This window comes from Podarcis liolepis, assembly GCF_965112155.1.
Source record: "Podarcis liolepis genome assembly, chromosome: 13".
In the NCBI taxonomy this organism is placed as follows: domain Eukaryota; kingdom Metazoa; phylum Chordata; class Lepidosauria; order Squamata; family Lacertidae; genus Podarcis; species Podarcis liolepis.
In genome coordinates this window covers 23,304,021-23,320,382 of record NC_139573.1, presented here as the reverse complement: position 1 = coordinate 23,320,382, position 16,362 = coordinate 23,304,021, and the positions used below count along the sequence as shown (strand labels likewise).

The window sequence follows — 16,362 nt, the reverse complement described above, 5'->3', positions numbered from 1 at the left end:
CAGCCCCCTTGCTCCTCTTTTGGCTGCCTCTGTCCAATCAGCCTGGTTGAAATTCCTATTGGCTGTTTGCTAGAACCAATCATAAAAGATACACCCATTTCCTATTGCCTTTTATGGGAGACAAAGAGCTATATTTCCTTCTATCTATAAATGGCAAACAAGTAGTCATATATCTTACATTTACCTCGACCAGGCACCTTAATTACCAGATAACCTTTGGCCCCTACTGCCCTATTCACTGCAAACCAGATGGTTAAAGCAGATGGTTTTTAATTTCATTTTAAACAGAGATCTTGGGTTCACCTTCTCACACACCATCTATGAAATATCTCCTTCTTTGGAGGTCTTTAAACAGAGGCCCGACAACCATATGTCAGGAGTGCTCTGATGGTGCTTCCTGCCCGGCAGGGGGGTCAGACTCAATGGCCCCTGTGGTCTCTTCCAACTCCACGATTCTATGATTCTATGAATAAGAATCTAACATAAGAATCTAACATTTCTTACTTTCTAAATCCTTTGCATAATTACATTTAAGCCAATATATTTAATACAGAACATATATAGATTTTTAGTAGAAAAGGAAAGGCCTTTTCAAAGTAAAAAGAAACTTAAAAACACTTTCCAAAAGCCACTTCAGAGAGTAGCCCCCCTTTCCCTGCTGAAACGGCTGCTGTTTCTAAAAGCAACTTCTTCAATTTACCCTTTAACCTTATGAAAATGTGGCTCAAGTTTAATGGGAGACATAATAATTCTTACTATTTACCAACTCTTAATTGTGTTTTTATAGCTTAATTGTATTCTGTAATTTGTATGGTCAGTGTGACCTTTTGCTCCTAGCCTGTAATTTCCTTTTGCAACCCTGAGGCTCTGTCAGAGGGGCACTGTTTAGGAAGAGCATCTGCCGATGCACCCAGCTGTCTGGCATGAGAGATGCTGCCTGGCATGAGAGATGCAAACATATATATTTTTTTAAGCTCATTTTAAAATGCAGATCTTCATCTGATGCCTCAATACCACCGTGTTAATGTTGAACATCATAGGAGCATAATGGTGCATTCAGTGACCTATGTGCATCCATCCAATTTTCGCTAGACTGGGAAAGGAGGCCTATAACTAAGTCTGAAAGATCCTCCACCTATTTGCAATATTTTGTATGCTACCATGGACATTCAAATGCTATCATGGTGCTATGGGATGAAGAAATGGATATTATGTTGCATGTATTTAATTTATACCACTATGCTAATGCTGGAAATTGTAGAAGTGTGTTAGTATTGTCTAGGGGATTTCCACCCAATTATCCATTATAATGAGGCGTGTGTGGTAGTCACCCTCTACCTTGTTTCGGTCTTTCAAATATTACCACAGTGCTGTGATGTGAAAACATGGAAACATATCTTCAAAAAGGTTGCCCATCCCAGCTATAGATGCTCAATGGTATTATCCCACATTTTAAGACTTGAACCTAGTATCAAAAACCAAATGCTTTATGAAGCCTAGTAAAATTTTGGAACAATTGAATATGTATCAGGCATGCTGACGTGCGAAGCAGATTGGGGTGGGGGCTGACATTGCAGAGAACATCACATTGGTCAGGGATGATGGGAATTGTAGTCCAAAAACAGCTGGATGTTTGGGAAACCTGGCCTAGCTTGATATTCTTTGTAAAAACCTGAGAGTACATTTAAGAGCTGAAGGAGCACTTGCCAACAAATGCACTGAAAGATATTTGATTAAGCAATTCATACCTCCCTAACTCAGAGGAGCCTTTCTCTAGCAATACAGTAACACTCTGAATGATAATTCATACACAAGATACCCTGGGTTGCAGATAATAGCAAAACACAAAGACATTGAGATTATTCAGACCTTCCTTCTTATTAGTTGTTCCCTGTTGTTCAGTTCAGGCCTCAGAACAATGATATAACATTTGGGGAGAAAGATGCAACCTAGGAGCCCAGCACTGGAGGCTAAGATAGAAAAGATTTCCACAGCTACCATATATTTCCCCTTTGAACTCAGGTAGGATGGAATAAAGGAGAGCCAAACACTGCAAAATACCAACATGCTGAAAGTAATAAATTTGGCTTCATTGAAACTATTGGGCAATTTCCTGGCAAAGAACGCCACAACAAAGCTGATTATGGCCAGGAAACTGATATAACCCAAAACACAGTAAAACATAGTCATGGACCCCTCATTGCATTCTAATATAATTTCTTCAGTAACTGAGTGCATGTCAACATCTGGGAATGGGGGAGAGGTGACTAACCAAAAGGTACAAATGCCTGCTTGAATAAGGGAGCAGGAAAGAACAATGGCACTGGCAAGTCTTCTCCCCACCCACTTCCTCATCCTGGAACCTGGTTTGGTGGCCATAAAAGCAAGAACCACAGTAGTGGTTTTTGCCAACACACAAGAAACAGCCACAGAGAAGATCATGCCAAAAGTGGTTTGTCGGAGGAGACACAACATCTGCTTAGGCTGTCCAATGAATAGCAATGCAGAAAGGAAGCAGAGCAGGATTGAGATAAGGAGAGTATAGGCAAGGTTCCGGTTGTTGGCCTTGACAATGGGAGTGTTGTGGTGCTTCAGAAATATTCCTAGCACCAAGACTGTGATCAGACAAAAGAAAAGAGCAAAGAAGGCTAAACTGATGCCCAGTGGTTCTTTATACGATAAAAAGGAAATGAACTTGGGAATACAGAAATCCCTGGTTTTGCTTGGATATGTTTTTGCAGTGCATGTAGAACAGGCATTCATGTCTGAAAAACAAAAGACATGGGCTTCATTTCAAATTGATTCCAGAGATTTCACAAGCATGTTTTCTCTTCTACATCTAAAACAATCCATTCATATTAGGCTATTCCTTTGGTGTCAGTCTTCTCAAACTATGGAAGGTGAGGAGATGGCTATGTGAATTCCCATTTACCTTCCTGGAAATGTTATGATCTCATGTATTTTAGAGCTCTGTGAATGCACATCTGCACCATTAGTTGAATCTGCAAGGTAGTGAGCTAAGATTAGAGAAATTTTATGTTTATAAGCCCCATTCCATGCCTACTAAGCATGGGACACCTTTGCCCAGCAGCGCTGTGGCCTACAGATTGCAGCAAAATACAGGGCAAGGTTTTGTACAGTAACGTCTCTGGGTGGTGGATTGATGGGAAAAATCTGGCCCATGAGCCCTTGCTGCAGAGAGGAGGGGAAAGCCTATAAAAGGCTTCTTCCCTTGGAGGTCACAGCCATTTTGATTTGAGAGAGCTGGAAGGGATTTCTTTTCTCTCAACCCGACTGGCACATTGTTGGGTTTTTTCTTCACCTTTGCCTCAGTAAAATAATGGATTTCCCTGGTTAGACAGAATAATATTGTTTGTATGAGGGCGGAAATGGCATTAGGCAGGATCAACATAGTATAGGATGCCCCCATAAGGGGCCTGAGGAGAGGATTGACTATGGCAAACCCAAGCGTGTGTTCGCTAAGTGCCTGGTTGGAATCTGCATCCTGGTTCCCCAGTGAGACCACGGCATAGTTCAACAGTAGCCAACTCCTGTGGATCCATTCCATCAACATGGGACTTGTGGAATGATGAACTGATCCTGGGACAAAATGCCATGCCAACCCTTGAGATACGTCCTTCTTTCAATAAAGATTTGGCCTGATTTTATCCCATCACCATTGTTCAGTCTGTTATTTTGCTGCTCTCATGAGTCACATAATGTGCCTGCCTGGGCAGTTTCTTTGCTCATTTGTGAAATTTAGATACTATTTTTCCATTTCTATTTCCATAGAGGTATACAAAAGATTTTTTATATATATCAAATAACAGAGTTGTATGCAAGAAAAGGGTTTTTATCCCATCTCATAATATAATATCATCTTTACTTGTTTTTGGACACCACAAGAATTGAATGTTTGGGTGCAGATGAACACCAACTAGATGCAACTCATATGAATTTTTACACCTTTTGATATAATCCCCTGATGAACAAGCAGTGTTTGAAACACATTGAAGTTAGCATGTATATCATTTGGACCAAGTCTTCTGCATCTATGACATTCACTTTTGCTTCTGCTTTGTGCTACAATTTTGCTACAATTTTGATGTGTTTCCTTGATCATGACCAAACTTTCCCCAGCTTTCTACACTCTATTTCTTACCCTTTTGGTCTGAAAACTTTCCTTCTGGACATGGGATGCAATCATAGCAGCAAAACGGTTTTCCCTCCTTCACTTTCTTGCTGGAACCGGGATAGCAACTTTCAGAACATACAGAAAGAGGCTGGAGCTAATTTGTAAGTAAAAGAGTAGAATGATTATCTTGAAAAGAAGTCTCAAGTTCTTAAGATGATATTCATGTATAACTGAAACCAAACTGGGACCACTAATCCATAACTTTATCTGGCATCCTTCTTACTTTCTACATAGGTTATATCATTTCTAATCAAAACTCGGGATTTGTCATGGTCTGAACATTGTCCATTCAATGAAACTGAATGGTTTGCCAAGCAGTTCCCAACTGAGTCCTACCTGATTAAACCAATTGTGCCATGTGATGGCATCCTTGTTGATGGTGAACACTTGGTCAGGAGAACCCTGGGGATCCATTCTCCCAACTTTCACTCTATGAAAGGATTGGTTTGAGGAAATAATCCAGTTTATAATATCAAATCCAGTCACTAACTCCCCATTCTGGTCAAAGGAGATCTTGTCTCCAGCACTGTTGTTAAAGGAGACAATTTTCAGAAAGTGATGGAGCTGAGTTGAAAAGGAAAAGAAGCTTAGTAGAGGCTGCATTTCTGTGGAATCTTTCACAGCAAATCATACAAACATCTTCCCCGGGTGGAAGCAACCCATTTACATCCTATTCTGAATCGCAGGACCCCAAAAATGGCTCCAGGAAAGAACGGGTGAGAGAAGATATGCATTAGGAGCAAAGGGGAAAGAAATACCAACATAAGGATCTGCTGCCCCAATGGATCCTGCCACCTAAGGCAGTTGCCTCACTTTGCACTTTGGGCCAGTCACTCTTGATTTAGTGTTTTAAAGGTTAAAGAGTGCACTTTAAATTAGGTATCAAATGTATTTTCTAAATCCATCACCTTTTTCACCATATACAATTAATTTAGCACTTCCTAAACTTATTCAACATTACTGGTCAAAAAACATAGTGGAGCTGCCCTCCGTAAACTGGATTCTGGCTGTAGTTGCAGAGTTTCAAAGGTTCTATCTTACTCCTGCTGGGCAACATCTTCTTCTAAATGAAATATGTCTCTTCTAAAACAACATTACTGAATCTGAAAGCCTCTTACCAGCAAATACACACACTTCTTAACGGACTCACAATGTAGTTGTGGCAGTTTCTGAGAGCCAAGAGGCAGCATGAATCAGAGGTAGCATGAATTAGTAAATGTATAGCAGCAAAACTATAATGTGTATATTTTAAGTTCACCAGTGGAAAAAGAGGGAAGGAGGCCAGTCGGTTGAGCATGAGACTCCTAGTCTCAGGGCTGGGAGTTCTAGCCCTATGTTGGGCAAATAGAAATATGGCAACCCTAGTTTGGGGAGACCTTTTATTAGACAGAATAAAAGAAAGACCTGTAAGATAAGTCAAAAACCCTCCCTGGTCCAGTATACAGTTCTTATAGTAGATTACAGGATTGGACTAGATTACCCTAGTAATCCCTTCCAACTCTACAATTCTATAGTCTCAGAGCCTGCTCACAGTAACATGAGAAAGTACATGAGAGGATGGGAAGCGTTTGTGGAGACCTTTTACCAAACAGAATTTTGGTAAGAGTTTGTGGAGACCTTTTACCAAACAGAATAAAGAGATACCTACTAGCCTATCAACTGCAGCGTATGGTTCTTACAATGCCCAACCAGATGTCCATGGGAAGCCCGCAAGAAGGATCTGATTGGAGCATATTGCTATATATTCTGAGAGATATGTTGCCATCCAACAGGAGGAACTTCATTCCATTACCTGCAACACCTGCTGATTCTGAAGGTTCCTCCACCTTCCTTCAACCACTGATGGATGATTCAGTCGAGATGAAGACATGGAGTGTAAAGCATGTGCCACAGCATAAACAGCATTGTAGATGCTGTAGCAGTGGCCAGTAAAGCTCATTTCAAAAATTGTCCCAGGAAGGCTTTCCAACTTCTCTTTTCCTGTGCAAATGTCTCCATCCACCTTGTTCCCATCTATACTTTGGAATACACAACCAAAGGCCTGCTGCCAGAAATCCCTGATAAAGCCATCTCCTGTTTTGAATGAAGGGCTTTTGCTTTCAATAAATGTCTTGAATCCTGGTAGATCACTGGAGTGAATAGAGAAGGACAGAACACCATGGACTATGTCTGTATCCCAGGTTCTTTGATACACCATTGAAGTGAGCTCTATCTGAGCTGTTAATATCCACACTTTATTTATTGTACATTCTCTTTCTGAGGCATATGGTAGCCACCTCAAATACACAATGAGATAGGATTCTCCATTAGCAACCACTATATTGGCTTTGCTGTCAATGATTCTATCATTTATTTTGGCTCCCTCATGCAGCTTATCATACATTTCTGTGACAATGGTAAATTTGTTGCTTCTTTCTATGAAGGCAAAACAAATACCCATTCTGGAGAATACTGGAAACACTGTCTGCACAAATCTTTCTCCATATTCATCATTGGATGTAAGGATCCCAATCCATGTCCAATTGAAATGGAGAAGCAAAGTCAGAATGCCTGCATGCTGAAGAGCATCTTTAGGAGACATTTGGTAGAAGGAAAGGTCTGTGGTTTTATCATTCATCACTGGAGCAGGGCCATATATGAGCTAAAAAAGGAAATAAGAATGAATAACTAACAAACTAACTAACTAGAAGCCCAACTTTGGCCCACAGAACCCCTTTCTTCAAACTGCTGGTATACAAGGAATTGTTTTAATGGAGGCTGGTTCAGTATGGCAAATGGGGCAATGCTTTATCAACCTCTCTCTTTTCTCAGAAAGTATACACCTGGCTGCCATCTTACTAACAACAAGTCAGGGGATTGGTCTGCCTGTCATATGCTGTGGCTGTAATTATTGCTGATATTCCTTTCTTCCACCTACCCACCATCACTAGACAATTTACTTTCTTCTGTAGGTGCTGTTATATTTCCAACACTCTCATTTATAATGATCTGTATCTCAGCTTCCATTTGACATTCCTAAACAAGGAAATATTTCCTACATGCCTTCACCCACTTCAGTTTCCAAACCCACAATCTTGCCTGTGTGGTGAAAAAAAGCATTTAAATGGATGAACTCCCACATTCCACATAAAGATAGAGACATCTACACAATCTACCTGTGGAATCTTGTAGATATCCAATACAGTTGCAATATAATGAGAAATTAGAGGGTCCAGCCCCCCAACAATTGCTATTAATTTATTCTGGATGTCACATATGTAGTTGGGAACTATTTTTTCTTTTGAGGACATAAGCTGCATTGTGGCATGATAGGTATTCTTTGCATTGAAGTAACTGTCGTAAATGTGGAAGCCCAAGGAAGTATTGGGTAAAATCTGAGAGTTTTCATTTATCTCCTTTACAGCAAATGCCAAAGCCAGGACGTGCTGGTAATTCTTAGGCACTACCCTAAAAAAAAAGTACAGTATATTAGGATATCACACACATTGTAAAATGTGGACTATGTTGTACTCCCTATACTTCCTTACAGTATTTATGTACAAACTGTCTTTAGGCAATTCTTAGCCCTAAGTAGGCTGCGCAAATATTAGACAACTGTATTCTCCTTTACAACAATGCACTTGATATAGTTTATTGATAAGTTACCAATATAAAGTTCCATGTGTTATCATGAACCATATGATTTGACATTTTCAGAAGGCTGTGTTCGATGCATGTGAACACCTACTCCCATTCTTGATATATATCTTATTCTATGACATTCTTGGATCTTTTCTTAAGAATGCCTCAGAATACAGAACACTTTATAAGTTCTTGGTGAAGTACCCCCAACAGTTGAAGATGAAATCCATATTTTAAGAATATGTTCAGAGTGTTGTGATAACTGCACTAGAATTAGAATTGTATTCCTTATTTAGAGAAACTTCCATGTTTTGTAAAAATGTTGCATCCCCCTTGACATCTCATTCCTTATTATATACAAATATATAAACACCCCAGCTCTCTTACAAAGACATTTTGAAATTCTATAAGAAAATGACATCAATCAGAGCAAGTGGTAAGAAATACAAATTAAGATCGCTTATCACTGACCATTAATATTTCTGGCTTCATTGATGGTAGTTTCTAAAGTGTTTAAGTGAAGGCAGCCATCACTAGTACTGTCAAAACCAGAGGAACTTGATCTGTCTCCATTCTGAATATAATTAAATTAGTATTTAAGTTCACATGAAAATTGTTTGACAGACTTGGGGAAAGACTGTAATTCACATCCTTAATGGAAACAGAAACTGTAACAACCAACAATAGCAACATCAAGGTCTTACGCAAGCTCTTCAAACAACACAGGTGGAGGTGCTTCAATGAAGGTTAGCGAGTTGGAGATTATGAAGGTCTGAGAAGTGATGCCACCAATTATGTTGCCTCCCAACTGATGATACTCGTGAATTGGATTGTGTGGAGCTCTTACCATGCAGTTAATGTGAGGCTTGCATGCCATGTGAGGAAGTAGTACCAATATCGAGACTACTAATGTCACCATCCTCAGTACAAATTTCCTCTCTAAGCAGAGATTGTGTTTAGACTCAAACAGGTGGTTCCTTGCTTTCCCCCCCAAAGTTCCTGCTCCCACAACTAACTATTAAATTGAATATTTATATTATCCTTCATACACTGTACTATTACTTTTGCTTCTGTCCACTGAAACTCCTTGGGAAGAAGCATTGCCAAGTAGTTGAATTAATTACAGTCCTTTTCAAAATTACAGGAGTAGGTAATCATCAACTTAATATTGTTTTTCACAAATGGAGTTGGAAAAAGAAGAAGTTTGAGGCATCTGAACAAAGGAGCCTCCATAACAGTTCAAACTTCACGGCCCCAAAAATGTACTTCCTTTTGACTGGCATGGATTTTCCAACATTCAGTTTTATTGGATGAGAGTGCCAGCAACACTTTTTGAGCAGTTCAAGTTGATGCTGCAGTTTTCCCTCAGTGGGGGGAAACACATAGGCAAACCTCCAAGAGATGTGCCTGCATGCGCCAGGAGAACAGGAGGCTCCTGCTGATTTTGGTGAAGTAAAAAGTGCCAGTGATGTTGCCCTTTGGGTACTTCCAGATGGCTTTGTGGGGTGGGGGGTGCTTCCCAATGCTAGGGAAAGCAGCCCAGATCACCCATGGGTTTGGATGGCAAACTGGGAAAGCCATATGCCTTTGTTTAGCCCATTGAAGCTCTTCAGAGATGATTGGAGTAAGCATGGAGGGATTTCTAGCCACCAATCTGAGTGAGCTCTGCCATGGGTTTCTAAATTAGGTGCCTCCAGACAAAGCCTGGTGGCAGGATTTTGATTTGTGGTGTGGGGCAGGAGATGAAATAGATTTGCCCTGGGGTAGCAAAGGGGAGAAAATTGGAGAGGTACCCTACAGTCTTAGTAAGAAAGAAGAAATGATCACAATTTTTCCAACATTGTTTCTTCATGATGCTCTGCAGGCAGCTAGGGAGATTTCTTTGGGGCAAGAATGTGAGGGAAATCCAAAGAGAATTTGAACAGCTCCAGGAAGAAGGAACCTGCAATTTTGGCCAGTTAATCTACTGGAACTGTGAACTTTGAGAAACCCTAGGACAAAGAACTATACAGTCGTATCTTGGAAGTCAAATGGAATCCATTTCGGAAGTCCGTTTGACTTCCAAAATGTTCAGAAAACAAAGTGCGGCTTCTGATTGACTACAGGAAGCTGCGGAAGACCTGCTGGGCATTCGGGTTCCAAAGAACGTTTGCAAACCAGAACACTCACTTCTGGGTTTGCGGTGTTCAGGAGCCAAAACGTCCGAGTACCAAGGCGTTCAGGATCCAAAGTATGACTGTACAGACAACCACATGGCACAGGGGCCTGTTTAGTGGCATACTCTTTACATGGTTATGGTGAGGAGAACTATTAATGATTTTTAGGAATTATTCTGAATGTTTTATGTATGTACAACTGCAAACATCTTGTACTCAGGTTTCAATAATTGAAACTGATACTGTACAGATGGAACAGACAGTGTGCTAGACCTCTCCATTTGGACTCCCTGTGCAGTTAAATTACAGCTCTATAGGGAAATCTGGAGGCAGTGAAACTGACAAGCGACAACATATCATCATAAACATACAGTGGTACCTCGGGTTACAGACGCTTCAGGTTATGGACGCTTCAGGTTATAGACTCTGCTAACCCAGAAATAGTACATCAGGTTAAGAACTTTGCTTCAGGATGAGAACAGAAATCGTGCGTCAGCGGCACGGCAGCAGCGAGAGGCCCCATTAGCTAAAGTGGTACCTCAGGTTAAGAACAGTTTCAGGTTAAGAAAGGACCTCCAGAATGAATTAAGTTCTTAACCCAAGGTACCACTGTATTAGGAACCTCAATGGATATAGGAGGCTCTCTAATTCATACACTTACCCTGCATGAAACGAGGGCAATGAAAATAGGTGTGTGTGTGGGGGGGAGCTACGGCACTTGTTCTAATGCCTGAATAGGGTTAAATATATCTTCATGCTTTCTTTCTTATTAGCTGTTCCCTGTTGTTCAGCTCAGGCCTCAACACAATAATGTAAAATTTTGGGGCAAAGATGCAACTTAACAGTCCAGCACTGGAGGCCAAGATAGAAAAGATCTCCACAGCAACTAGGTATTTACCCTTGGAGCTCAGGTAGGCTGGAACAAAGGATAGCCAAACACTGCAAAAGACCAACATGCTGAAAGTGATGAATTTGGCTTCATTGAAACTGTCAGGTAACTTCCTGGCAAGGAAAGCCACAATGAAACTGATAATTGCCAGGAAGCCCATATAGCCCAAAACACAATAAAACATAGTCATTGAACCCTCGTTACATTCCAGGACAATTTCCTCCGTTACTGACCACATGTCAACATCTGGAAATGGGGGAGAGGTTACTATCCACACAGCACAAATGCCTGCTTGAAGAAGGGTGCAGAAAAGAACAAAGAAGGAGGCAAGTTTTTTCCCCACCCACTTCCTCATCCTAGATCCAGGTTTAGTGGCCATAAAAGCCAGAAGCACTGTGATGGTTTTAGCCAGCACACAAGAAACAGCCCCTGAAAAGATGATGCCAAAAGCAGTTTGTCGGAGGAGACATGTCATCTCCCCAGGCTGGCCAATGAATAGTAATGCACAGAGGAAGCAGAGCAGGAGAGAGCAAAGGAGAGTGTAGGTGAGATTGCGATTGTTGGCCTTGACAATGGGAGTGTCGCTGTGCTTCATAAACATTCCTAGCACCACAGCTGTGATCAAAGAAAAAGAAAGGACCAAAAAGGTAAAACTGATTCCCAAAGGTTCTGTGTAAGACAAAAATGTAATGACCTTAGGAATACAGAAATCTTGTCTGTTGCTTGGATAGGTTTTGTCCGTACATGTAGAACAGTCTGAAAAAGAAATTAGGTAACTACAAGTTAACATACAAGCCAAACATGTTGTAACTCTTTATCTTATAAGGTTTTTTAAAAAACCAATTCTTATTAGGAAATCCTTTTAAGGTCAATCCTTTGAAATGTGTCCAGTTAGGAGATGGTGGAGTAGGCTACCATTCATTAACTAGCATCCTCATGAAGGTATTATGTTCTTTCGAACAACACATTTATTTATGTATTTATCATTTCCTTTGTTCATTCCTGAGGCTTTTCTCCTTTTGTTTTGAAGTGGAATAAGTGGTGTGCAATTGATATGGCACTTCTGCTCACGTTATGTAACATTGATGGAGGAAAGGAGTCACATAAGGAATAATCTTCCACAAGCGGCTATCCCAGCACAGAAGTCTGTGGCTATCCAACAACATGCTAAGAATCATTTTCACGAGCTGTTAAGTAACAGGATAGGCAGCACAACAAAACTATGCTCAAGTGTTTGCATGAATGCTTCTAAGGGGGTTCAACAGAATGTACTTAGAAACCCCCTTCAGCCATTCATGCCAAATACTTAAAGATCTGAAGAGGAGTCCACGCATCTAGAGGTTGAGGGTGTGAATGCCCATGCACTCCCATACCTCCATCCATAGTTTCAGCCCAGTTTCAGGTTAATGCCCAAACACGGCACAACACAATCCCTTATTTTGTAGTATTGAACACCTCCTGCCTACCTTTACTGGTTGTCAGAGGGAACTACTGGTGAAAGCCATTGTGAATGGCTAGATCTCTAAAGTTTGCCCATTTCATTTGACCAGCTCTGTTTATCTAATGCCAAAATCTCCAGTCTCAAGCAACCAGCTTGTTTCTATGCATTTATTTGTGTTTGCTTTCCTATGTATTCTATGTATTATTTAGTGGGGACTGGATGCAGAATCGGTGACTTGCAGACAGGATGACCCAATTCACTCATATCTGCACAAGATTCCACCTCCCCTGAACACATGTGATCCTTTTTTACCTAATGATTGTAGACTGGCTGGTGAATGAATATTCCATTTAGATACTACAATTGACAGTTATTTTATATGAAATTTATTTTGACTTAAAGAAACACGTGAGCATATAACAGGTGTGAGAGAATAACTGATAGCACCGCAAAGCAAGTCCAATACACGTCAAACAAGGTTTGCTAGAAAACAATTTTCACAACATTCATTGCAATATTTAAATATACATTTTTTTACACTGCCCTAATGAAGGTCTGGTGTTTGAAATATGTTGGGATTTATGTTTATGCAATTTGGATAAATAAATTAGTCTGCTGCATCCTCCTCATTCTCCTTTGTTTTTGCTTTGCGATGCTGCACTTTGATGTGTCCTCTTCATTACGGCCAAATTACACGATAACTTTACACAGCATATTTCTTACCCTCCTGCTCTGAAAACTTCCCTTCTGGACATGGGGTGCAATCATAGCAGCAAAATGGCTCCCCCTCTTTCATTTTCTTGCTAGAACCAGGATGGCAACTCTCACTACATACAGAAAGAGGCTTAACCTAATCAAGAAATGAAAGAGCAGAATGTTAATCTTGAGAAAGATCAATTTAGATCCACACAGATATAGATGTAAATCTATATATCTATCTATATGTATGTATATATATATATATATCCACCTATATACATCTATATGTACATATATATTGTAACTGAAAATGAATCTTGAACCATTGTTGAATACCTTAATCAAACACCACCATGTTAAGGTTGAATATCATAGGAGCATGATGGTGCATTCCATGACCTATGTGCATCCATCCAATTGCCACTAGACTGGGAAAGGAGGCCTATAACTAGGCCTGACAGATCATCCACCCATTTGCAATATTTTGTATGCTACCATGGATTTTCAAATGCTACCATGGTGCTATGGGATTAAGACATGGAAGAAATTATGTTGCATGTATTTAATTTATGCCACTATGCTAATGCTGGAAATTGTAGACGTGTGTTAGTATTGTCTAGGGGATTTCCACCCAATTATCCATTATAATGAGGCATGTGTGGTAGTCACCCTCTACCTAGTTTCGGTCTTTCAAATATTACCACAGTGCTGTGATGTTAAAACATGCAAACATATCTTCAAAAAGGTTGCCCATCCCAGCTGTAGATGCTAAACAGTATTTCCCCACATTTTAAGACTTCAACCTAGTATGAAAAACAGAATGCTTGTCTGAAGCCTAGTAAATTTGGGCACAAATGAATAGGTATGACTTGGGAAGGAGATTGGGGGGAGGGGTCTGATGTTGCCCAGAGCAGTACAATGTCACGTAATCTGAAGACCCTACCTGTTTAAACCAATGGGGCCATTCTATGACAGTTTCATTGATGGTGAATGCTTGGTCTGGTGAAACTTGTGGATCAATCTTCCCAACTTTCACCCTATGAAAGGATCGGTTTGAAGAAAAAATCCAGTTTATAATATCATATCCAGCGATTAACTCCCCATTCTGGTCTAAAGAAACCTTATCACCAGAGCTGTTGTTAAAGGAAACACCTCTGAGATAGTGATGGAGCTAGATTGAAAAAGCAAACACAAAAGTTTAGGTAAGGCTGTGATTAGACAACAGTGTTCTGGATCTTTCAGAGTATAAGACCATTGTCTCTTTGTCAAAACTGTTTTCATTTTTTTTTCCAGACCAACAATTTCATAGACCATAGTTGGGGAACTTCCAGCCCAATACCTATTGGATCCTGCATGGATCTGAGTTAGACCCATAAGGTCGTTTCCAGAAATCACATCCACCCGCCCCACACCTGAGGCCATATGTGATGTCAGGTGTGGGGCCCTAATGTGGCACTCCTGACTGGTCATTGGCAAGGGAGGTTTGCTGACATCACTAAGCAGTTGATGGTTGGTGATTGCAACTTTGGAAGGATCTGCTGTGCTACTGAGCTCCTCACACTGAATTCACTAGCAGAGCTAACTCTAGCCATAAGCAGGACTTAAAGTAACCACCTATCACTTGACAGATGGTGAGGTCAAGTCTGCTGTATTGGCTTAACTACCAAGTTGCCAATAGCCAGATCCAGTTCCTTCCCCCTGCCGTGGATAATAAAACAATACTTTTTTCATATTTGAAAGTTTATAAGTTTCAGCTAAATGGTACCTTATAGAGAATGGAGCCTTTCAGTATTGCATTGCCTATTCAGTGTAGGAATCCAGAAAAAAATGAAAGAGAAATGGGAATAAAAGGAATGGTATGTTTTTCTTTTTCAGTGCTTGGAATGAACCAGTTCATAAAATTACATTTGAATTAAGTTCATTCTGGGTAGAATTCTAAAGTATTTCTATTTCATCTTCAAGCTCATTTTCTTGCATATGTTTTTCACTCTTCATACAATTTGAGTCTTTAAGTTTAAAGATAATAAACACACGGGGAAATAAATTAAACTGCTCACATTCCACTGTGCATGTTTGGAAGTTTTCTTAGTGTGTTAAAAAATATTATATACTTAATCACAGCAGCTTGTATCATTCTGAATTCAAGGATCATTTGAATGAATCTGAACTGAATAGTGAACTGAATGTAAACAGAACTAGTTCATTTTGTAAAGGGTCTAAGGTGAACTGGAATTAGTTTATGGACATGTGGAACTGGAACTCTTAAAATAATTATTATTTATCAATTTATTATTAAAAGTAAATGTTCTGAGCTTTGGTCTTTTTAAAAGAGTCATGGGTATTTCTAGCTCACGTGGAAAGGTATAAATATTAAAAATGGAGCAAGCAATGTAACCTTTTGCCCCCCCCCAATCCATTACCTGCCACAACTTTAGATTTGGAAACTTCAGTCCTCCATCAACAGCCATTGTTCGATATTTGTGTCTAGATGAGGACATTGCATTTAACGCATGGGCCACGGCATACACACTATTGTAGATGCTGTAGCTATGGCCAGTCATGCTCATTTCAAAAAATGGCCCAGGAAGATCGCTCAGCTTCTCTTCCCCTGTACAAATATCCCCATCCACATTGCTCATCTCTGAATTTGGAAATACACAGCTGAATGCATGTTGCCAGAAGTGTCCGATAAAACCATCTCCTTTGGTTTCAAGAGGTTTTCTACTGTCAATAAATTTGTGAAATCCTGGTGGGTTATTGGAATGAATTGTGAAAGACAGAACACCATGAAGGATGTCTGTATCCCAGGTCCTTTGATAAGCAATAGAAGTCAGCTCCATCTGGGCTGTTACTATCCACACTATGCCTTTCTGTTTATTTGTCATGTGCTCTTGCCCTGATAGATATGGAAACCATCTCAAAAACATAATAGTGTGAGATTCTCCATAAACCACTACTACATTGGCTTTGCTGTCAATAATGTTATCATGTAGCTTTGCTCCCTGATTGAACATGTCATTAATTTCAGTGAAAATCATATGTGTGTGACTTTTTTCTATGAAGGCAAAGCAGATACCACTTTGAGTAAACTCTGGAACCACAGTTTGTAGAAATCTATCTCCATAGTCATCATTAGAGGTAAGGATCCCAATCCACGTCCACCTGAAATGCAGGAGCAAAGAGAGAATCCCTGCATACTGCCAGTCTTCCTTGGGGGCCATCTGGTAGAAGGAAAGCCCTGGTGTTTTATCATTCATCACTGGAGGAGGGCCATAAATAAGCTAAAGATAGATGTGGAGGGGAAGAGAAGATAATAGCATTCATTTCATGCTTCCAAGTGTTGAAAGTAATTCACAAATAA

At 40.1% G+C, this 16,362-nt stretch overlaps 1 protein-coding gene across 2 annotated transcripts; it reads right to left on the bottom strand.

Moving 5' to 3' along the window:
• Positions 1-1,826: 1,826 nt before the first annotated feature.
• Positions 1,827-16,277, bottom strand: LOC310692302 (vomeronasal type-2 receptor 26-like). Of its 2 annotated transcripts, XM_083473017.1 has the most exons (9): positions 16,164-16,277; positions 13,945-14,038; positions 13,012-13,152; positions 11,556-11,617; positions 7,351-7,642; positions 5,988-6,836; positions 4,532-4,759; positions 4,163-4,289; positions 1,827-2,765 (listed from the first exon to the last, which is right to left on the bottom strand). In XM_083473017.1, exons 1-9 carry the CDS (start codon positions 16,256-16,258, stop codon positions 1,864-1,866), a joined length of 2,790 nt encoding a protein of 929 aa, XP_083329143.1. In that variant the 5' UTR covers positions 16,259-16,277; the 3' UTR covers positions 1,827-1,863. The 2 variants fall into 2 exon arrangements, with proteins under 2 accessions (XP_083329143.1, XP_083329144.1); XM_083473018.1 differs by lacking the exons at positions 11,556-11,617; positions 13,012-13,152; positions 13,945-14,038; positions 16,164-16,277 and adding an exon at positions 8,288-8,488.
• Positions 16,278-16,362: the final 85 nt, after the last annotated feature.

Bases quoted from the DNA above. Each gene is read 5' to 3' on its own strand.
- LOC310692302 (XM_083473017.1), bottom strand. From the start codon at position 16,258: ATGAATGATAAAACACCAGGGCTTTCCTTCTACCAGATGGCCCCCAAG. The intron at 13,153-13,944 runs GTAGGGTCTTCA...TTTCTTGATTAG, and splicing joins GGCCCCATTGGTTTAAACAG to GTTAAGCCTCTTTCTGTATG. The intron at 4,760-5,987 runs GTAATGGAATGA...TTTTCAACTCAG, and splicing joins AGAATCAGCAGGTGTTGCAG to CTCCATCACTTTCTGAAAAT.